This window comes from Cetorhinus maximus, chromosome 19 (assembly GCF_964194155.1).
Source record: "Cetorhinus maximus chromosome 19, sCetMax3.hap1.1, whole genome shotgun sequence".
NCBI classification, from domain to species: Eukaryota; Metazoa; Chordata; class Chondrichthyes; order Lamniformes; family Cetorhinidae; genus Cetorhinus; species Cetorhinus maximus.
In genome coordinates this window covers 78,321,226-78,345,713 of record NC_135897.1, presented here as the reverse complement: position 1 = coordinate 78,345,713, position 24,488 = coordinate 78,321,226, and the positions used below count along the sequence as shown (strand labels likewise).

Below are 24,488 nucleotides of genomic sequence, written 5' to 3'. Positions count from 1 at the left end.
CACATTACAATGTACTAAATGGTATGATATTGTACAGACATTCATCTATGCTGAACTAGTTGATCTCAGCCAAAACAATGTTGGTAAGCTATAGAGGAGACAGATGCCATTAAACTAGGCAGGATTCCCAATACTGATAATCATCTAATAATCTCAGTCAGAAAGTATGCTTGTGCGGCTGTCAGCAGAGGAATGAATCAAGCATAGCTGTGATTGTCCTCTCTAGCGAGAAGCCTGCAGATATGCGATGCACATAACCAAGTTTTCATTCATGTATTAACGAGACACAAAGTCTCCTGGTATCAAGCCCTAACGGCATGAGGTGCCACCTTCAAATAAGCAGCAAAGAAAATTATTTTGGCAGTTAATTTTGGACCAATATAAGAATCCACAGTTACCAAATTTTGTTTTTTAATATTGGTGATGAAATAAAAGTCAACATTTGGGGAATGAAAGAGTGCATTTGAACGAGCAGCAGCAGTAAGACCAACATTTCACAAACTACAGTCTGAGCCAGTTCCTTTGTAAGTGACTTTCCATTTGCTTAACAGAAGTCACCATAACTCATTTGTGACTTTGTGCATCAACTTTGCTCAGTGGTGGCACTTTCAACTGAGTCAGGCAGTCACGACTTCAAGCTCCACGCCAGAGATAGCACATAATTTAGGCTAGGATTTCAATGCAGTACTAAAAAAGGTACAACAATGTCAGGGGTGTCATCTTTTCAATGAGATGTTAAATTGAGGCCCTACTTGTTCATTCTTCTCAGGTGTCTGTTTAGGAAACAATCCATGCCAAATGTACAGCCGATAACCAGCATACATTTGGTATAAAATAGTAATTCATAGGGATTAAATTGATTAATGGTACTAAGTAAAGGATTAATATAATGCAAATGAGGAACTTGCCACACGATTTCAGAGTAATGTTTGTGGGAGCTTGCTGACAGGAAATTAGCTACCATGTTTGCCAACATTACAACAGTGATTACATTTCAAAAGCATTTCATGAGCTGCAAAGCACTTTGGAATGTCAGGAAGGCAGGTGAATTTCTTCCTCACTTCTTTCTTTCCTTCCTATTTAAAAAAAAATCACAATTTTCATCCACGGAGTAAGCCTTCCTGCTATCTAAATGTGCTGACCCAATAATTCTAAAATTCTATAGTTACTGCTTATGCACGGCAGGCCTGAGTAGCAACTTAAAAAGGGCCAGCTTGTGTGCAGCTGTGCAGCGTAGAGGAAACATTGCTAGCTGATGGAGAAGGATGTGGACTGTGGAGTTCGCAAGATGCTGGTTGGCTGTTTGGGGTAGAGATAGGAATTTCCACACTCAGTTGGGAGTCATTGGAATTCTCTGCTCTGGAGGGCTGTGGATGCAAGACTGAGATCAATAGTTTTGAACTCTAAGGGAATCGAGGTTTATGGGGGACAGAAGGAAAGTGGAGTTGATGTCAAAGATGACATGAAATGGCAGACAGCAGGCTTGATGGGGCATATGCCATACTCCTGGTCCTATTTCATAAATGATTTCTTATCTCAAAGGAATAATTATTTTGCCAGAAACTGGCAAATGACCCTAACGCTGAAAAATAAATGCTTGTGCAGTGAATCTGGTAACGTTATTTAAATATACGTATAAAATTAAAGCTGAGTACCTGATTCAAAAAATTAAACTTGAAAGTATTTGAAAATTCTAATTGGCAAGACATTGATCCACCTTGTTTTTGTGATGCAGTTAAATGAACAAAATTTTATGGCACATTTTAAAGTTGAGTGGAACAAGTTTATAAACATCTTTTATCTTAAGCTTACAAAAGATAGCATAGTCAAATAGATTCAGGATTTTTAAAGTAAGTTACAAGTCAATAAAAATAAAACAATTTTTTTTTAATAGGAATAAAACACTGTCTCTTCATCCAATTCATTGATATAGATTTTAAATAGCTAAGGCTCCATCACTGATCCTTGTGGTATTCCACTAGTCACAGCCTGTCAACTTGAAAATGCCCCATTTATGCTCACTCCTTGCTTGCTGTCCATTTTATGGGAATTATGGGAATACATGACACCTAAAATTTAGCTGCCAAGCCAATTTCCCTGTAAGTGAAAGCATACTGGGTAACTTCACCACTAACTGTGTACACTTAAAACCTATGGCTATTCAACTGTGAGATAGAATAATCTGAATTGCTCTTTCAAGTGACCACCACAAAGCTTGAGTGGATCTTAACCTGACCAAAGGAATGTCTCCTTACCACATGATTAAAATGCAGCTTGCAATAACTCTGCAATCCCTGTCATTTTATTTGCTCAGACACCCTCAGACATGGCACATAGTTCAGCTGCACTTGTGCAACAGAGTAAGAAAGGGGGATTTCTAAAGACTTGGGAGTTAGTACAAATCGGTTCTAAAATGGCTGTCCACAAAGTGGAGGAAAATGAAGGACCCTGAATAATTCAACCATTTAGGTAATGAAATACTTTCTTGATGGATAATTTCTAGGCCTTCAGCCATCTATGCACTAAATTGTTTAAATTATAACTTATTCAACCAGTGTAAAAGAGCATCTGTTCGAGGCAACTTCTCTCTCTTGTACAACGTATTGTCCATAGGCTTTGCTGTTCGGAGATGTTCCCATTGAGAATGAGATTACCATAGGCTTTCTAGTTCCATGTGCTATGACAAAATTTTACATGAAAATCTATTATTTAATCTCAAAGTATGGTAATTCAGCAAAAATCTTGGTATAAGAAACTGGTTAAAGACAAGGAAACAGGAGGCACTTGTTGCAGAAACTACGATGGGTGCAAGGCTCGGGGTAGGGGTAGTGTAATGCAGTATGAACCATATGGGTTTATGGCGACAATCCGGTAGTTCCAGGATAGTGGAGGATGCCCAAGGATCAGGACTAGAATTGCTACCGATTCTGATTTAGTCAATGAATATGAACATACGACAACAAAAAGCAGGAAAGGATCCACCGGTTCATTCAGCCTGCTCCACACAACTACAATGGATGTAGTGTATTTGGATTTTCAAAAAGCATTTGACAAAGGTGCCACACAAGAGATTATTAGACAAAATTAGGACTCACGAGGTTGGGGGTAACACCATAGGGTGAAGATTTCTTAATGGACAGAAAATAGAGGTGGAAAAAACTGGACATTTTCAGGTTGGCAGGTTGTAACTGGATCAGTACTTGGACTCAGCTACTTACAATCAATTTTGTTGAAGGACCTGAGTGCATTGTATCCAATTTTGCTGACGATACAAAGTTAGGTGGGAAAGTAAGTAGTGAGGCGGACACAAAGGGGTTGCAGGGGGATATATAGGCAGGTTGGGTGATGGGCAAGAATATGGCAGATGAACTAGAACGTGGTGAAGTGTGAAGTTATCCACCCAAGTAGGAAAAATAAGAGAACATTTTTGAATGGTGAGACACTGGTAAGTGCTGCATTCAGTGGGGCCCGAGTGTTCTTTCAGATGAGTTACAGAAAGTTAACACCAGAGACAGTGGTGTAGTGGTAATGTCAATGGACTAGTAATCCAGAGGTCACAGGTTCAAACCCCACCACAGCAGTTGATGGAATTTAAATTGAATTAATAAATCTGGAATTTAAAAGCTAGCCTCAGTAATGGTGACCATGAAACTATCATCAATTGTCATAAAGACCCATCTGGTTCACTAATGCCCTTTAGGTAAGGAAAGCTGCCATTTTTACCTGGTCTGGCCTACCCTACCCATGACTCCAGACCCACAGCAATGTGATTGACTCTTAAATGCCTTCTGAAATGGCCTAGCAAGCCACTCAATGGGCAACAAATGCTGGCCTTGCCAACAACACCCACATCCCAAGAGCAAATAAATAAAAAGGTACAGAAAATAACTTGGAAGGCATATGCTATGTTAGTTTTTACAAAAAAGGTGGAGTTAAGATAGATCATCCATGATCTTGTTGATTGGCAGAGCAGGCTCGAAGGGTCAGTGGCCTATAATTTTTATGCTGATTGCTGGTCTTTATCCCCCCCTTTTTTTTTGTCAAGAACGAATAGATTGGAACCGTATTGCTTTATCTGAGATTGTTGCACTTTAAGTGGTTTTTGATTGCTTACTTTATTTAGAAGGTAGCAATTGCTCCCTTATGGTTTTGAAAAATATTGTGGTTGGTTTTACAAAATCACATAGCGTATCGCTATATAAAGAAGTGACACTTCAGAGTCTGGTGCTAGAACTTCAGATGCCAGAGACAGTTATTATATGGAATACATGTTCTGATTATAAATTATACATAATAAATACTTGGTAGTGATATTAGCCATCTTACAACTTGTTAACTTTACTTAATCTATGCTCTCAAAGTCATAAGCTGTTCTGAACTGCACTGCCTCTTTCTCCAAGAGTTAGTAGTGGCAGCCCAGTTTTGTTTTTTATAGTGATCATAACCTTAACGTAGAGAATAAGCTGCATTAGATGGCACCCTTGGGCAAGCGCAGGCACAGTTCCAGTGTTCTATAGTGATACGTCACTGCCAGCAAGAAAGCAGGCAGCAGCCAAGGTAGCACTGCTCATATCTTCACTACTGTTTTTAATTTCTAATTGTAATATCTAAAGCGGATTGGCCGGAGCACCTGTCACTCGGTGAGGGAGGTGGTTTCTGGGGCATGGCGTCCATTGGGCTTGGACCTCATGCGGAGAGTTTTGGGCGAGGAGGAGCGAAGTGCGGTGGGCGGGGGTGGTTAAGGAGAAGGGGGTTTGTGTGTCTGCGCTGACTAGTGTGCATGCACAGATGGCTATCGGCGGCTATGTTTATTGGTGGTGCTGATATCCTAATTTGGTCTCACACGGTGTGCAGAATAAGCAGCTAAAATCTTTATAGAATCTTATTATTCTTATTCTGGACATTAAAAATCAGATTTCGCAGAAATTGTAGGGTTAATGAAATTCCACAGTCTCCTGATAGTTATGTCATGGTCATGTCTTATGCTTGTAAAGCTTATTGGAAGGTGGGTACTGCTTTTTAAAGGCAGCCTGAAATATGGACAAAAATTACCTTCACAAAATGGACTCCATGGAGTCAAGTGACGTCTTTTGTGGTTTCTATACAGACAGGGACTAACATGTCTGAACATGTCTCTGAAAATTCATTAAAATATAAATGGCCTTCCCAAATGTTGATGGCCACCCTCTCCATTTCAACTGAAGAAACATAAAATAACAATAGTAGTTAGGTTTGCTGGCTGGCCCCATGAAGATGGGATTTCAAAAAGACATTCAGAAGCTACTCATGGCTGGAATGTTTATAGGATGTCTTTAATTCTCCATTGTTTTTCAATTACATTTGCTATTAACTCATCATGTGGTTAGTGAAATACATCGATACTGTTGTCAAATGACTGAAACTGGCTGAAGACAGCCAATATCTTGTACATCCAGCAAGGGCAGCCCAGTGAGTCAGTCTGGGATATGAAGAGAAGAGGAAAGCAATCTCTTGCCCAGCATGAGGAAGCACCCTGCATCAAAATTACCATAAGCAAGAATTGGGGATTATTTGTTTTACCTTCAAGATGTATTGTTCTTCACTGCTGGGACTCAGCCAACTTAAACTGGAAACCCAGAAGCTTGCTGCTATTTGGCATGAACCATTATGAATCCATCACCAGAATTCTGCAATCTTTTGTTTTTCTTCTGCACATCAAGAAATAATCTTTCAGGCTTTAACTATCATCTTGTGGGCTGATTTATAGTCATTTTTTTAAAACTCTAAGATAATTAAGAGTATGCTACATCTTTAGGAATCATTTTGTGTGTATTTAGTGTGAATGAGGAGTGGGTGTTTGTTGCATTTATACCTTAGCTGTTGTGAAAAATAAACACATTCTTTCTTTTGATTAAAAAAAACCGTTTTATGCCCATTCTTTAGGAGTTACAGCACTCAAGAGGTTAAAACACACCTTCTCAAAAATATATCTGGTTACGTTCAGCCAAGATATGAGAAAAGGGGAAAACTATACCACATCTCTCACCTAATCTATAACAGTTACATATTATTTTCTCCCAAAGGAAATTTGATATCAAGGAATATGGGACCGAAATGGGGAAATCGCACCTAGAATTTGTTCGCCACTGCACTAGTTTTGGAGCAAACTCATTAGTATATACCCCAACGTAATAATGAATCAGCACACACTAGCAATGTAATCAAACATAATTGTTTTGTGACCAGAATAGACCCAATGGTGACTTTAGTTAGGATGAAAAAAATTTCCCTTCAGAGAGAGGCTGGAGACCACCAGGTAAGCAGCACTTCTCTCTCTAAACTAATTTATGATTTCTGCAGCAGCAGAGCGGACTTCATTTGACTGATCAGGTAATTAACATTGGATTAATCTGTCCAATTGTGCAAGTGCACGATTTGATGAACTTTCCCCCTGCTCCACTACCATCCCAAGAGATTGCTATAGGTGAAATCTCACCTCACACCTGGAAGTGTGACCAGTTTTGCAGGTGGGGACTGGATCGAGCTAAGTGTCTGATGAACTAGCATAAAATATCTCAAATACTTGAGCATAGAGCATGACGATCGCAAATCACTTAAAATTCCGTAACCTTTTGCATTATTTGATTTGATTCTGCTTGGATTAAGCTGCTAACTGGCAGACCTTCATGGTTAATTCATTACAAAGTATAGAATACATTATTACCGTAAAGCAGTTGAGTGCCCGGAGGTAACTTCATAGTTGTATCTCCATATTTTGTTAACAGTGTACCATAATAAATATTAATAAATATTAAATGCATTACTTTTATTAAATAATTAGTAAAACCACACTGAAGTCATTACATGTGTCATTATATGACATTTTAAATATTTTCACATCAACACTTTTGAACCGTTGCAGTTCTAGCGACGTTGGCAAGGAAGAAGCTCCAGAAATTTTTACCCAGCAACAGTGAAGGAATGGCAAAATCAAAGTCAGGATGGTGTGCAACTTTGGGGGGTGGAGAACTTGCAGGTGATGGTGCTCCCTTGCACTCGCTGATCTTGTTGTGTGTTAGAGGTCAGAGGTGGTGTCGAAGAAACCTTGAAGAGAGGTTGCAGCATATCTTGTGGATGGTACATAATGCTGCTAATGTGCATCAGTGGTGGAGGAAATGCATGTTTAAGTTGGTGGATGGAGTACCAAACAAGCAAGCGGTTTTGTCTTAGTGTTGAGGTTCACTCATCCAGGTAAATGGTGAGTATTCCATCACACTTCTGACTTGTGCCTTGTAGATAGATGAAGACAGCCTTTGTGGAGTGAGGGGAGTTACTCGCCACAGAATACTCAGCTTCTAACCTGCTCTTGTAGCCACAGTATTTATATGGCTGGCCTAATTCAGTTTCTGGTCAATGGTTACCCAAGAATATTGGTGGTGTGGGATTCAGCAATTATAATACCATTGAATATCAGGGATGATGGCTAGGTTCTCTCTTGTTGGAGATGGTCATTTCATAGCACTTGATGTGTCACTCAAGTCACTTGCCACCTATCAGCCCAAGCCCGAATGTTGTCCAGGTCTTGCTGCACATAGGCACGGACTCCTTCAATATCTGAGTCGTTGTGAACAGTGAACACTAATTATCAGCAAGCATCCCCACTTCTGGCCTTAAGGCGGAGGGAAGGTCAGTGATGAAGCAGCTGAGGATGGTTGGGCCAAGGACACTGCCTTGGGGAACGCCTGCAGCGATGTCCTGGGGCTGAGATGTTTGACCTCCAAGCACAACCATCTTCCTTTACATGCCAGGCACGAGTCCAACCAGTGGAGGGTTTTCCCTGATTCCTAGTTACTTAAGTTTTACTAGGGTTCCTTGATGCCACCCTCAATCTAATGTCGCCTTGGTGTCAAGAGCAATCACTCACCTCAGCTCTGGAATTCAGATTGTTGTTCATGTTTGAACCAAGGCTTTAGTGAGGTCTGGAGACAAGTGGCCCTGGTGGAACCCAAACTGAGCAGCGAGCATGTTATTGGTGAGTAAATGCCGCTTAATGGCACTGTTGAGGACAACTTCCATTACTTTGCTGACAAGGGTAAACTGATGGGGCAGTAATTGGCCAGATTGGATATTTCCTGCATTGTGAGCAGGACATACTTGGGCAATTTTCCTCTCTGTTGGCAAGATTCCAGTGTTGTACTGGAGCAACATGGCTAGGAGCATGGCTAGTTCCAGTGCACAAACCTTCAATGCTACAATAATATAAAAGCAAAATACTGCAGATGCATTTTTTGTTTTTATTTCTCTTCGGTGCTACAGCTGGGATGTTGAGACACATAGCCATGGCCATATCCAGTCCGCTCAGTCATTTCTTGGTAACACATGGAGTGAATCAAACTGGCTGGATCTGTGATGTTGGGGACCTCGGGAGGAGGTAGAGATGGATCAGTTTACCCTTGTCAGCAAAGTAATGGAAGTTGTCCTCAACAGTGCCATTAAGCGGCATTTATTCACCAACAACACGCTCGCTGCTCAGTTTGGGTTCCACTTGGCACTCTGACTGAAGGCAGCTGCAAATGCCTCAGCCTTGTCTTCTGCATTCACGGCTGGGCCCGCCACCATTGAGGATGGGGATTACGTGAAGCCTACTTATCCTGGTTTAATTGTCCAGTAACTTCCACAAATAGATGTGGCAAAGCTTTGATCTGATCAGTTGCTTGTGCTGTTTAGCATACATGTGGCTCTGAGTTGTAGTTTCACATCTCATTTTTAGGCATATCTGATGCTGCTCCTGGCACACTCTCCTATATTCCTCATCGAACCAAGGTTATTCCCTGGCTTGGTGGTAATGGTACAGCGAGGGACATGCCAGGCCAGAAGATTTCAGATTGTGGTGGAATATATATTCTACTGCCGCTGAAGACCCATAGCACCCTCATGGATGCCTACCTTTGAGCTATCTGATCCTTATCTGTCCCATTTAGCACAGTGGAGTGTCGCACAACACAATGGAGCCTTCAGTGCGAAGACAGGACTTCTTCTCCACAAGGACTGTGTGGTGATCACTCCTACCAATGGACAGGTGTGTCGGGGGAAGGTAGATAATGAGGACAAAGTCAAGTAGGTTTCTCCTTCTTGTTGGTTTCCTCACCACCTGCCACAGGCCCAGATAAGTCCTTCAGGAATTGGCTAGCTTGATCAGTAGTGGGGCTACTGAGCCACTCCTGGTGATGGACATTGAAGTCCCCCATTCAGAGTATATTCTGTGCCCTTGCTACCCCCTGGGCTGCTGCTTAGAAAAAAAGTTCAAATATTGAAAGTGATTGCTGATCTAACTTGAGTTTATAAAAATTCTACTACAAAATGCTTGCAGAATGATTTTGTGTTGGTTATATTTGAATTTTTCACTTGATTTTTTGAGTCAACACCATTGTAGCTCTGTAAGCTTCAACTTTATCTTTAGTGTCTTGCCATTTTCAACTGGAGATATGAGGCATATTATTTCAGCAGAGGATTAAATATGTATTACAACCATGAATAATACAGGAATTTTCAACCTTAGTGCTAGTCTTATCAAGTGTATGACATGTGAAGAGGGAGTTTTTGGCTATCACAGAGAATCCTAAGTGGGTTACTGTAAAATTCCTATGTTTTATTGTTTGTCAGTTTTTTTTTGAAAAAAAGTGATTTGCCACCAAACTTTCAAGCATTTTGTTTTCAAGTTGTTGGATTGTTATATCACAAAACATTAACTTTAATGGTACATCGACTGATAAAACAATGTTTTATCCTGATGGAGAAGATGAATGAATGACTGAATTGTTTTTACAGCATGTTTTTATTATCTACATGCTTTAATTTAATTCTGCTTGCGTTTTAGTTTTATTGGATCTCTCCACAATCCAGATATGATTTCATGCAGTTTTAATTTCAAAACAAAGTAAATTGGATTCAGTTTTTGCTAAGCAAGTATAGAAACTTGCACAGTGTTATGACGTGGCAGATGATGTGCGCCAGGCAGACAAAATTCACAAGGGAAACTTGGCCACGCTATCACAACGGTTTTGCAATTTGTATTTATTATGAGATGATGGGTACACTGAATTCAGACGTAATGAGTCTACCAAGACCTTCAGATTTTAAAAATTAAATTAAAATATTTATTAACAAAATAAAAGATTTCAAGCACATACATATGACTACAATTACTTAATACTATAATAAATCCTAAAATTCCTAATTACCCTGACTCCCAGTTACACACTTGACAGTGGAATTCCAAATGGCTTTCTCCAACTTTAGTTACTGGACACAACAGACTTACACACAAATGGCCGAAGGCTTCTTCGCCACACTCCTGTTAGATCTTAAATGGCCCCTAACACAGCCTTTCATTCTCCTTTATATATGTTTATCTCTATGTAAATTCCATTGTTCCATATGTCTTTGAAACTGTACCTTTCCCATAATATAAAAACTCATGTTGCTAATATCGTCAGTAACCTTTGGGGAAAAATAAACACACTGCTTAGCCTTGCTTATCTGGCTAGTTGTAAACTGACTAACATCCCTTTGAAATCCAAACAATCCCTTCACTTATCTAAAACTGCAAATTGCTATCACACCTTACATCCATGTTTACTCATGAACAAGTACATTTCTACACATAGCTTCTTTTGATCATTTCAAACCTAGTCTACCTGACTCCAAAAGTAATTAAATCACACATACAGAAATATCTACACTCGCACTCATAAACCTACTTTACAACAAACCAGATAAATATTATGAAAATCATTATACCTTCGTAACAATAACTTGTTTATTTTGATTTGAAATTGACATATAATTAAGCCCTCTAAGCATGTTTTTATCTAGATACACATATAACTTAGTTGCATTTATAAGCTATTTTCTAATTCAAGTAATTTTTTCATTTCAAAATTTCATTAACCAGTTATTCAAATTAAAGAGTAAATAACGCAAGTTCAGTATTTAATTCACATAATTCAAATTATGACTATAAATTAAAGGTAATCTGTATACCGTGTAAAGGTACAGCATCGGGGTGTATCCATTTACGAACATACATGCCAATTCGGAGTAGGCCACTCAGACCCTCAAGTCTGCTCCACCATTCAATAAGATCATGGCTGATCTGAATGTAGCCTCGATCCCACATTCCTGCATATCCCCGATAACCTTTCACCTTGTTAATCAAGAATCTATCTAGCTCTGCTTTAAAAATATTCAAAGACTCTACTTCCACCACCTTTTCAGGAAGAGAGCTCCAAAGACTCACAATCCTCAAGAGAAAAATTTTTCATCTCTATCTTAAATGAGCGACCCTTATTTTTAAACAGTGACCCCTAATTCGAGATTCTCCCACAAGAGGAAACATCCTCTCCACATCCACCCTGTCAAGATCCCGCAGGATCTTAAAGTTTTCAATTAGGCCACCTCTTATTCTTCTAAATTCCAGTGGATACAAGCCTAACCCGTCCAGCCAGGAGGATGAATGAACTGACCATGGCACCATGATTCAGGGAGACATTCAAGTTGGGGGAAAGAAATAGGAATGTAGTAATGGTAGGGGACAGTATAATTAGGGGGGTAGATACTGTTCTCTGTAGCCATGAGCATGAGTCCCGAAGACTGTATTGCCTGCCTGGTGCCAGGGTTAAGGAGATCTCTCCTCAGGGCTGGAGAGGAACTTGGAGTGTGAGGGGAGGGATCCAGTTGCCATCGTCCATGTTGGTAGGACTAGAAAGGAGATTCTGCTGAAAGAATTTGAACAGTTAGGGGCTAAATTAAAAGGCAGAACTTCCAAGGTAATAATCTTGGGATTACTACCTGATCCACGGGCAAACTGGCATAGGGTAAATAAAGTCAAGGAGATAAATGTGTGGCTCAAAGATTGGTGTGGAAGGAATGGGTTTCAGTTCTTGGGGCATTGGCACCAGTACTGGGGTAGAAGGGAGCTGTTCTGGTGGGACAGGCTTCACTTGAACTGTGCTGGGACTAGTGTCCTGGCAAATCGAATAACTAGGGCTGTAGAGAGGCTTTAAACTAAATAGAGGGGGCGAGGGTTCAGGAGCAGGGATACGTAGATTTACAAAGCTGAACAATATCGCAGCATTGCAGGACAGCTATTTAGGTCATGATACCCAGAGTGTAACAGGAAGGGACAGAGTGTACAAACATAAAAAACAGCAGTAAATAGGGTCAAAGGGGGAAAAAAATGATAAAAAAGGCAAAACTAATCATTCTTTACTTAAATGCACGTAATATTCAGAACAAAATAAATTAACAGCACAAACAGAAGTTAGTGGGTATGATCTTATAGCTATTACGGAGGCATGGTTACAAGGAGGTCAAAGCTGGGAACTAAATATTCAGGGGTACGTGGCTTTTCGAAAGGACAGGCAGGGAGGAAAGGGTTGTGGGGTAGTTTTGTTAGTACGAGATGGAATAAGTATGGTAGCAAGAAATGATCTTTGATTGGAAGATGTAGAATCCATATGGGTGGAGGGAAGAAATAACAAGGGAAAGACGACACTGGTGGGAGTAGTCTATAGGCCCCCAAACAGTAGCTATACTGTAGGGCAGAGAATAAATCAGGAGGTAATGAGGCCATGTAAAAAAGGTAGTACATTAATCATGGGTGACTTTAATCTTCATGTAGATTGGGAAAATCAAATTGACAGAGGTAGCCATGAGCAAGAATTCAAAGTGTATTCGGGACAGTTTCCTAGAACAATATGCTGTGGATCCAACCAGGAATCAGGCTATTTTGGATCTAGTAATGAGTAATAAGGAAGCTTTGATAAAGGATCTCAGAGTAAAAGATCCCATAGGAAATAGTGACCATAACATGGTAGAATTTAGCACTCCGTTTGAGTGAGAGAAACTTGGGTCAGAAACAACTGTGCTAAACTTAAATAAGGGTAATTACAAAGGAACGAGGGCAGACGTGGTTAGAGTGGACTGGGAAAGGAGTTTAGCAGAAAAGTTAATTGATGAACAATGGCAGCCGTTTAAGAAAATCGTTCATGACTCACAATAAAAGCTATATCCCAGTGAAGGAGGATGATTCTAGGAAGGGGATAAACCAACCATGGTTAACCAAGGAAGTTATTGATAGTATCAAATTAAAAGAAAAAACAGAATGTGGCGAAGATTAGTGGTAAGCCAGAGGGTTGGGAAAGTTTTAAAAACCAACAAAAGATGACGAAAAAAAAAGAGGGAAAAAATAAACGCTGAGAGTAAACTTGCAAGTAACATAAAAAGACAGTAAGCGCTTCTTTAAATATAAAAAGGAAGAGAGGCCAAAGTGAACACAGAGAACGAGGCTGGGGAAATAATAATGGGGAACCAGGAAATGGCAAAGGAGTTGAATAAATACTTTGCATCAATCTTCACGGTAGAAGACACTAATGGCATTCCAAAAATGTTAAATAATCGAGGGGCAAAAGGACAGGGGGAGGGGGAGGAAATAAATACAATAAATATCACGAGAAAAAATGTACTAGGGAAACTAACTGGGCTAAAGGCCCCTGGACCTGATGGGTTGCATCGTGGGATAATAAAGGAAGTAGCTACAAGATAGTGGATGCACTGGTAGTAATCTTCCAAGAATCCTTAGATTTTGGAAAAGTGTCAGAGGATTGGAAAACTGCCAATGTAACACCTTTATTCAAAAAGGGAGGGAGACAAAAAGCAGGTAACTATAGGCTAGTTAGTTTAACATTGGTCATTGGGAAAATGTTAGAGTCTATTATAAAGGATGTAATAGCAGAGCATTTAGAAATGCATAATATAATCAAGCAGAGTTGTCATGGCTTCATGAAGGTGAAATCATACCCGACAAATTTATTAGAATTCTTTGAGGAGGTAACAAGTAGGATAGATAAAGGGGGACCAGTAGATGTAATATATTTGGATTTCCAAAAGGCGTTCAATAAGGTGCTGTACATAAGACTACTTAATAAGGTAACAGCCCATAGTGTTGGGGATAGTATATTAACATGGATAGAGGATTGGCCAACTAATAGAAGACAGAGAGGAGGGCATTTTCAGGATGGTAACCTGTAACTAGTGGAGTGCCACAGGGATCAGTGCTGGGGCCACAATTATTTACAATATATATTAATGACTTGGATGAGGGAACTGAATGTACTATCGCCAAGTTTGCGGATGATACAAAAACAGGTGAGAAGGCGAGTGGAGGATGACAAAGTCTACAGAGGGATATAGACAGGATAAGTGAGGGGACAAAAACATGCCAGACGGAATATAATGTGGGAAAATGTGAAGTCATGCACTTTAGCAGGAAGAATAAGGAGCTGAACATTATTTAAAAGGTTAACGGCTGCAGAAAGCTGCAACACAGAGATTTAGGGGTCTTCGTGCATGAATCACAAAAAGCTAACAGGTTCGACAGATAATAGGGAAGGCAAATGAAATGTTGACCTTTATTTCAAAGGGAATGGAGCATAAAAATAGGGAAGTCTTGTGAAAACTATACAAGGCACTAGTTAGAACACACTAGAATAGTGTGAATAGTTTTGATCCCTTAATCTAAGGAAAGATATACTGGCATTGGAGATAGTTCAGAGAAGGTTCACTAGGTTGATCGCAGGTATGGAGGGATTTTCTTATGAGGAGAGGTTGAGTAGGTTGGGCCTGTACTGATTGGAGTTTAGAAGAATGAGAGGCGACCTTATTGAAACATATAAGATTCTTAGGGGGCTTGACAGGGTGGATACTGAGAGGTCATTTCCCCTCGTGGGAGAGTCTAGGACCAGAGGGCATAATCTCAGAGTAAGGGGCCATCCATTAAAGACAGAGATGAGGAGGAATTTCTTCTCTGAAGGTAGTGAATCTGCGGAATTCTTTACCGTAGAGGGCTGGAGAGGCTAGGTCGTTAAGTATATTCAGTAAGGGAGTCGAGGGTTATGGGGAAAAAGGCAGGAAAGTGGAGTTGAGGATTATCAGATCAGCCATGATCTTGTTGAATGGCAGAGCAGGCTCGATGGGACAAATGGCCTACTTCTGCTCTTACATCTTATGGTCTTAGCCTTTCCTTATAAGGCAACCTGCCCGTTCCTGGTATTACTCAATAAACCTCTGAACTGCTTCTAATGCATTTACATCTTTCTCTAAATAAGAAGAACAGTGCTGTACACAGTAATCCAGATGTGGTCTCACCAATGCCCTGTACAACTGAAGCATAATCTCCCTATTTTTGTCATCAAATCCCCTGACAATAAATGATGACATTCTATTAGCTTTCCTAACTACCTGCTGTACCTGAATACTAATCTTTTGTGATTCATGCACTAGGACATCCAGATCCATCTGAATCTCAAAGCTCTGCAATCTCTCACCACTTAGATAATAAGCCTCTTTAGTCTTCTGCTCAAAATGAATGATTTTCATATTTGCCTAAGTTATACTCCATTTGCCAGATCTTTTGCCACTCATTTAACCTATCTATGCCACTGTGTAGCCTCATATCTTCTTCACAATTTAATTTCCTACCTATCTTTGTGTCGTCAGCAAATTTAGCAACCATTCCTTCGATCCCTTCATTCAAGCCATTTACATAAATTGTAAACAGTTGAGGCCCCAGCACTGATCCCTGTGGCACACCACTCATCACATCCTGCCAAGCAGAAAAAGACCCGTTTATGCCAACTCTCTGCTTCCTGTTAGCTAGCCAATCTTCTATCCATGCCAATATGTTACCCCCATACCATGAGCTTTTATTTTTTTGCAATAACCTTTTATGTGGCACTTTATCAAATGCCTTCTGGAAATCTAAGTACAGTACATCCACCAGTTCCCCTTCATCCACAGCATGTGACTCCTTCAAAGAATTTAACCTATCATTTTTGATTATTCCACTTTAAGTAATCCTGCACTGTGTCTATATGTATTAAGGTACATAACGCCATAATCCATTCTGATATGACAAAAGTATTTTGTCACTATAAGGTTCCCTAATATAAAGACAAACATTAATTATGTATCAAATTATACTTTCAATTGAATTCTTTTGGGGCAAGTGGGATGAAAGAGAAGATGGAAATAGAAGTAAGAGCATCTGTGTTCGCTACAACTGAGGATGAACAGTAGCTTTGGGAAATATGTATCCTATTCTTTTATCAGCTGCTACTTCTACCTTTTTCACAATCTATTTCCCTGCTCTGAAAGGCTACTACTCTCCTTATCAATGCTTGGCACAGGACCAGATGTTACAAACATTGTCATGGCTGTTACTAACGCCCAAAACGCTTGATTGAATATTTCAAAATAAGCTAGAACATTGGGATCTGGAGCGTTAGGTACCAAAGGAGATGATGTTTGTAAAGTTCAACAGAAAAGTTTTACATTTTTAAAATTTAAAACAAAAGTGGTTTTTAAATTCATGCATAGAAACAAGTACAACTAAAGGTCACATGCTAATTTAGAATGGAAAGGCCATACAGCCCATCTTTGTTCATCCACCCTCGCATTTTCCTCACTGCACCATTACTTCTTAAATAATTTTAGGTCGCTGCTTCCAATGTACCTCAAAATCCATTGTGTGTGTTGGTCACTGAAGAATTTTCTTGCATCATCTTCTAAATTTGCCTTTGACTAGTTTTAAATTTGTTTCTCCTTATTGCCCCTGTGAAACGTAGCTTGTAGTAATACTGAGTTTATCATAATTTCTATGAAATCATCTCACAGTCTCTTCCTTTTAAAGATGAAAAGTCTAATACTTTTGTTCAGAAATCTCAGATCTCTGAAGCTAAGGGTCAGCTGTATGGCTCTTCTGTGAACTGTGTTGAATGCATTTTATATCTCAGTGACCAGGACCAGATGCAGTACTCAAAATGTGATCTGACTGGTCTGTGCAATTTGAGCACGACTTCCTTTGATTTGTACTATCTTCTTTGATTGTTTATTTCAGCATTCTAATTGCTTTGATTAGTGCTCTGATTTGGTTAAACATGTTGAGTTTAAATCTACTGAAGCCCCTAGGTCACTTTGACTTTTAGGTCGCATTCATGAATTGTTTATATTGCCTATTGTTAGTTATCCATATTGATTTTTATCTGCCATTATTCTGTCTGACATTTTATATTTGATGATCAACAACCTGGAATCAATTGTTGTTTTTAATAACCTGTAGTTTTTACCCATTTGCATTGTTTCTGATTCCAACTCCTTCAGGTGACAGCTAGAACTTTTTCTGGCTAGGGCAGAAATCACCTCATAACATCAATCATGCCAGAGTGGTCTCCTGGACTGCTGTTTTGATTGCTTAAAACAGTGATCTTCACTATTTTTCAAGCAAGGGCCACTTCAGCAAAAAACCTGCAATGTGAGAGCTACATCGACTACTAAATTATTACAGCATGAAGGAGTAGTAAGCAATGTTACAGGGCGACACGTGTAACTAAAACAAAATCAAATATTATACTTAATATATAAACACGTACAATTAAAAAATACAGCATTTATAAAACAATAACCAGGAAAATTGAAGGAATTAAAATGCACCTATGCAAGAAAACGTTTTAAAAGTTGAATAATGCAAAACTTACTTTACAACTGGAAGAGCTAAATTCCTACACTGGTAAATGAAATAATTTTTATATTTTTTAAATTATTTTATTTTGAAAGAAAAATATAACTTTCTACTTAAGTTACCTCCTACCTGCCACCAATCCTGCTTCCTGAACCTCCTGCTCCCTGATCCTCCTGGTTGCAGCAGATCCTCCTCACCAACTCTCAGTATTGTGGTCTCTCCCCTTCCCGAACTTCAAGTTGTAGCCTCTTTCCTCTCTCTGACCCACCCTCTCGCAGAACTTCCCACGCCCTCACTCACTCTCTCGCCGCTTCCCTCTCCTGAACTTGTGTTCCCATTCAAGATCCAGATCCAGATCCAGGTCCAGGTCCAATCCAAAGCCGGAGCTCCAATATAGTGAAACACAAGAGCTGATGGTGCAGAAGTACCGACCAGGGGCTGCTACAATCCATGTGCTTTTTTTAAAAAATGCTCCCACTTGCTGCTTCCCTCACCTGAAGCCTCGCTCTGAGCAAGGCAGGGGCAGCTCCAACTGTTATTTTAAAAAGGGCATGAATTGTAGCAGACCAGCTCGATACTGCTGCACCATCGGGACTCGTACTTCCACAAATTTGGAGTTCTGGTTTCAGGTCGGATCTGGATCTTGAAAGGGAACGAGGATCCAGGAAAGGGAAGTGGCAAGAGGGTGAGTCAGGGAGCAGAGGTTTGGCGCAAGGGTGGGTCGAGGACAGGGAAGAGGCTGCAACTCGGAGATCTGAGAGGCTGCGCGAAAAAAGGCACCAGTCACACAGGAAATGATGTTAAAACAAATCTCGTGAAGCGATCACAAGCCCCATTAACTTACCAACATGGAGATGGGGAGCTGCACTTAGTTGATGGGAGCTGCCACTGGCTTGCAGGCTTTGCAATGAAGAACACTGGCTTAAAAGGTGCCAGAGAGAGATTTACTATATTACTCTTCCTAATTGGCCTTTATTTTGTCTGTTTTTCTCTTCTCCCAGGAGATAATATAACTTTCAGGAGAGTATATATTGTGGTGCATAAGGCATCACATTTAACAATATAAAAAAATTGGAGATAGGAACTGGAGTAGGCTTTTGGCTTTTTGAACCTGCTCTGCCATTTAACAAGATCATGGCTGCTCTTCCAACTCAGTACATCTCTATATCTCCCAATTCCCATTGCACCCAAAAACCTATCAGCCTCTGACTCAGCATCCATAGTTCTCTTTGATAGAAAATTCCAAAGATTTGCAACCTTTGGAGGGAAGAAATTTCTCTTCTGAGTCTTAAATGATTGGCCCCTTATCCTGAACCTATACCCTTTTGTTCTGTTTCCCCTGGCAGGGAAATCTAACATTTCAGTACCCACCCTGTCAACCCCTTTCATCATCTTGAATGTTTCAATGTGACCACCTCTCATTCTTTTAAATTCCAGAGAACCTATGGCTGTGCAGCGTTCCCTCAATACTGCAATACAGTGCCAGCTGGATTGTTGTGTTCAAACCTTGGAGTGGAACTTGAACCCTGAACTTCTGACTCAGAGACAAGGGTGATGTTAGCTGCGGCTCAGTTGACACAAACGGCTTTGGGAAGCAACATGTTTAAGGACTCTAGAGAAAAAGAAGATTGGAGAAAGGGCAGCAGTTCGCACTGACAGGAGAGTTCAGGGTGTTATTTGAGAAGCGGGATGATGAGAGGAGTTATGAAAGGGAAGGGGCAGTATCTTAGGAGAAAGTGCCAATTACAATATCAACTACATGCAGTCAAGGAGGGAACATACACTTTTCTCTGGCAAGTCACTGGCAAGTCTTTTCCTCTCTCTCCTGAGCCTAGGAATAGAAGTCAATTGTTGTCCAACTGCTAGCTCAGCCAAGAGAGCGAACTCAATACAGATCAAGAACTGAACATGGGAGCTTTTGGTCTGAATAGCTCAGTATCACAATGGTTTATTAATTCATCAGGGGAGCTCTAATTAGATCTGGCAGTTTGCAGACAGCTCATTGATTGGCACTTTTGTTTCTAAGGTCTCAATATTCAATGAGATGAGAGTTAATTACATTATTTGTAACTTAAGATTTTATGGCAGTGCTTCTAAACACAGACATGGCAAGCACATTTCTACTATACGCTTAAACCAAAAAACTGATAATCAAATTTGGTGAAAATCAGCCAAAAGCAAAACATAAACAGATCACATCTAGTGAAGGTTTCTCACTCATCCATTTTCCAAAGGAGAGAGAAAATCTTGTTCGAGTTTAGTGAAAATCAGATACAAAACAAATGTAAAAACCTAGATACCACATCCAAATTAAACAATGTATGGCAACTTCCTCCAACAGTTATTTATAAAGCCAGGCTCCATTACTTGATAGCAAAAAGACATTTCTGAAAGTCATATTTGGAGGGAGAGAGCAGTCTGAGTTTTCGCCCTTTTCCCCTCTAAGTGCTGATTCTTACCAGAAAACAGTTCCACGGGCAACAGCCGCCAGAACCAGTATTATGCCGAAGTGGTCACTCTTCATATGAGCCTAGACAGTATGCAGTAGATACACCCACTCAAGTGTAGAGGGCATCTCCAGATAATAACATACACCAATCCTATCTTTACCCAACATCAAAACACGCCCTTTCCAATAAGAGTCACTGGATAGCAATAATTCCCTTTTCAAGTACAGGGGCAAGAAAAACAAAGTTCCTCAGTTGCTGCATCATCGGAGAACAAATTACTCATCGCAGATTCACATCGGATGTACGGCTTGCTGTAAAGCATGTAATTCTAAATAAATGTAGTACAGCTGGATTAGAATGCAACACAGTAGCTCAGGCCAGAATTCAACTAATTTACAGAAATTAATTGAATCTTTTGACAGCCATGTTACAGTTACTAATACACAATCTTATAGATCTAACTGGGTTATACCAAGTCAGTAATATAAGAATATTTTTGTTAATGAGAAATTACATTGGTTGTGGCACACAGGTATAATCAGGGCACGTCTGTAATTATGGAATTAATGTGATCATACATCCACTATATCGAGACATAATAATTGCTCCAATAGCAATTCCAATCACCCTGCATTGATCTAATTTTGTACATTTCACTCAAATAATGAGGTCCATGAAAATTTGGCTGAAATTTACTGTCCATGGTAAACGTGGAACTGTCCTCCATTTCTAGTGTTCTGCAGATTTTACTTTAGTGTAATTTTTAAAAAGTCATTTTGGATAAGTTGGGTAAGTGTGTGTAATTACATTGGAACATAGGACTTAGGAGGAGTAGGCCATTCAGCCCTTCAAGCCTGCTCCACCATTAAGATCGATCATGGTTGAACAGGTTGTGGTCTCTACTCCACTTTCCTGTCTGCCCCTCATAACCCTAGGCCCGCTTGTCTATCAAAAATCTGTCCAGCTCTGCCTTGAATAAATTCAATGGCCCCGTCTCTGCTACTCTCTGGGGAAGAGAATACCACACTAACGACCTTTGAGAGAAAAAACATTCTCATCGGTCTTAAAAGGGAGACTTCTTATTCTTAAACTGTGTCCCCTATTTCTAGTCTCCCCTAGTGGAAACATCCCCGCAATATCTACCCTGTCAAGACCCCTCACGATATTACATGTTTCAGTAAGGTCCCCTCTCATTCTTCCAAACTCCAATGGGTATATAAACTCGACCAGTCCAACCTTCAAATCATAGCATATGCCCTTCACCCCAGGAATGAGTCGAGTGAACCTTCTCTGTGCTGCTTCTAACGTAATTATATCCTTTTTCAAAGGAGACCAAAGCTGTACAGTGTTCCAAATGTGGTCCAATGCCTTGTAGAGCTACAGTAAAATGTCCCTTTTATATTCCATTCCCCTTACAATAAACACCAAACATTCCTTTTGCCTTCCTAATCACTTGCTGTACCTATATACTAACTTTTTGTGACTCATGTACTAGACACATAGGATCCCTCTGTACTGAACTCTGCAATCTCTGTCCATGAATAGTATAGTGCTTTTCCATTCTTCCTGCCAAAATGTTCAAATTCACATTTTCACACATTATACTCCATTTGCCAAATTTTTGCCCACTCACCTAATCTGTCCAAATCCCTTTGCAGCTTTCTACCTCCTCTTGTGGCACAATGGGCAGATCTGAACAGCTTCAATCCATCTAATTTCATACCTCTCAGCTTTTATATAAGATCTGGTGAATTGCCAGTATTATGAGGGGGCAAACGCCTGTTGCATTCAGAGTAAATAAATTTTACACCAACAATCACAAGTAGTAATTCAACTCTGGAACTCTACATAGTTGAATACAAATCAAAACGGTGTTCATGCCAACAGAACTTTCCACACAGGCCTTTCTTTTGAATCCAACAGTAAACGCTTTAATAATTTAACGCGTAGCAAGTGGTTAGGATTCTTTGATTCGGCAGCCGCACGTTGTAAACAGTTATGACAAACGATTTGCTAGCTTCAATGAACTCAAAATAATTGTATTAACCATCTTTACAAGAAATCAAAAAAGACTACCAATAAATTACAATTCTTTTTGAACAGAGACAAATAAAAGACTTACTTTGTTTGATTAATCTTTTGTCTGCCACGATTATGTTTTCAGCATCAATGACTATGACTTTTCCATCCCGAGGTCCAACAGCAAAGTTGTCAAAGCTGACATCGAGGAGATAGAGAGCGAATTCAAAATCATTGTTTGTGAGTTGTTCAGCAATTTCCAGCAACTGCCAGGCCAAGTCTACTCGTTTTTCCCAGGGTGCATTATAGAAACTCCAAAGTTCATTGCCTACATAATTTACAGCCACCATTCTCCCACAGGCTCCAAGGTACTTTGCAAAAGGCCATCCTTCATCTGATGGAAAACTCTGTAGAGACAAGGGGGGAAAAAAATGTTCAAATATCATCACGTTGAAGCTTAATAATTTATAATATAGCCTACGGGCTATGCGGTTTTGGACTTTGTTACACCACAGAGGTCAAAGGTTCAAGCTTCCATACAGTGCTTGCAATGTTGTATTCTCTCATCTACACTATATAACAACTGCCTTCAGGAACAGAATCACATATACCTCAAGGCAAGACTGACTTGCTACATGGTACAACAATGTTACAAAGGAGGTTGCTGCCATTTTCAAGGAGAACCTATGGAAGGAGAAGTAAAAGTATAAGAATGCAAATAATATAATGGAGGGGAGCCTAATCCGTAGGCTAATTTATCTGGAGTTACTCTTCAGTGATAAGAAACTATAAATCCACCAGTTGTGCCTCTGCTAGAACCAATTCCCATTTGAAACTATCAACCCTCAACCCATTATCTTGCCCGGTCCTTTGTGCAATAACATTCTTCCTTTTCAAGCAATTATCCAATTCCCTTTCAGAGCAAACTGGCCATTTGGGTAATTGGGAGATTTCCTCAAATGCCCTTCAAATGATAGTTTATCAGTAACACCTGTCCTTCCCCACATCCACATCTGCCCCAACTTTGGGAGGCTCCTGCACCTTTCATGGAGGGGCAATCCTCACCTTTTCCCTTTTAATAAAATATTATTGCTTCTGCACAGTTGTTACATGTTACAATAACCCATTTCCAGCAACCTTACCATTTTTCTAGTTTATTCTTTCTAGTTACTGACTTTCCTCCTATCGGAATCAATCTTCCTCCATTAACCTAATATCTTAAAGAGGCAACTTAATTCTACAGTTAAATATAATGTAGCCCTGCTGGTTCATTTGTAACTCTCCAGAAATCAATGCATGAGTCCTCTGTAGACACGGGTTCATTTCACAAGGTTGTGCTCAGGCAACTCAGGTTAAGAGGATTCCCATGTCACAGACCCTTTACCTGGCAGAGTAATAAGCTTATTTTCCTGATTTCCAGACGTCGAAAAGAAAAAAAATACAAAAACTAAGCTCAAACTAAAGTAAATTGTTCCACTATAATTAAGGGGATTTGAAGAGGAAATTCTGATAGCAACAAAAACCAAAAGGCATAAATTTACAACAATGTAATGCAATGTTCTGCAGGAGTATCTTTGAGGCCAAAAACGTATGATACACAAGAGCATGATAACTTCTAGAATCTACGTACAATTCCTTTAAACACGCCACTCATTTCTTATGAAAACTTTTCTTCTAAGATTATCACTGGACTAATATATAGTTGTCTTGTATTAAATTCTGAATGAAGTCTACTGAATTATGCACATTGCAAAAGTTAAAACTAATCTAATTTCAGGATTCATTGCAAATTTTCAATTATTCCTCCACAGTCTCACCTCTCCATATTGGTAGAAATGGTGAGTATATCAGTTTTAGATATTGGACGCCACCACCAGAGGAAAAAAAATAGGAATTCGTATATTTACATTAGAAGACTGCACTTTACTGCCTAGTCACACTCTACATTTCTAACCTTGGCCACTCACTTGCTTTACTAAATGGTCTAAATGAGGCCAATTCCACAGAAATTTTTAGTGTGCTTGAAACAAAAAATGCTGGAAGTACTTGGCAGGTCTGGCAGCAGCTGTGGTGAGAGAAACAGCTAACATTTCAGGTCTGTGACCGCACACCAGAATAGTTCTAATACAAGGTCATCAACCTAATTGTTAACTCGGTTTCTCCCAAACAGGTACTGCCAGGCCTGCTGAAAATTGCCAGCATTGTCTATTTTTATTTCAGATTTCTGGCATACACAATATTTTGCTTTTGCAGGACAAGAATACATTTGGGCACTATAAAGTAATGCTTAGCAGCGGTAAGTGCGACAGATTACATTTAAGAAACAAATTTACCATCAATGGCTAATGTCAATCGTTCTGTAAAAAGGAATTGTGGCCAAATACACAATTATTTGCCTTGTTCTGGAGGAGTAATAGTCATTCCAATTCAAATTTAGAGAGTAAAGGCCATCACTATTGGTG

At 39.8% G+C, this 24,488-nt stretch overlaps 1 protein-coding gene across 2 annotated transcripts in view; it reads right to left on the bottom strand.

Moving 5' to 3' along the window:
- dipk2ab (divergent protein kinase domain 2Ab) overlaps positions 1–24,488 on the bottom strand; it is a 243,085-nt gene that overhangs the window by 121,207 nt on the left and 97,390 nt on the right. For both annotated transcript variants that reach the window (XM_078564227.1, XM_078564228.1), the window contains one exon: positions 22,130–22,433. In XM_078564227.1, coding sequence (XP_078420353.1) covers positions 22,130–22,433 — 304 coding nt within the window. The remainder of the gene's footprint in view (positions 1–22,129; positions 22,434–24,488) is intronic.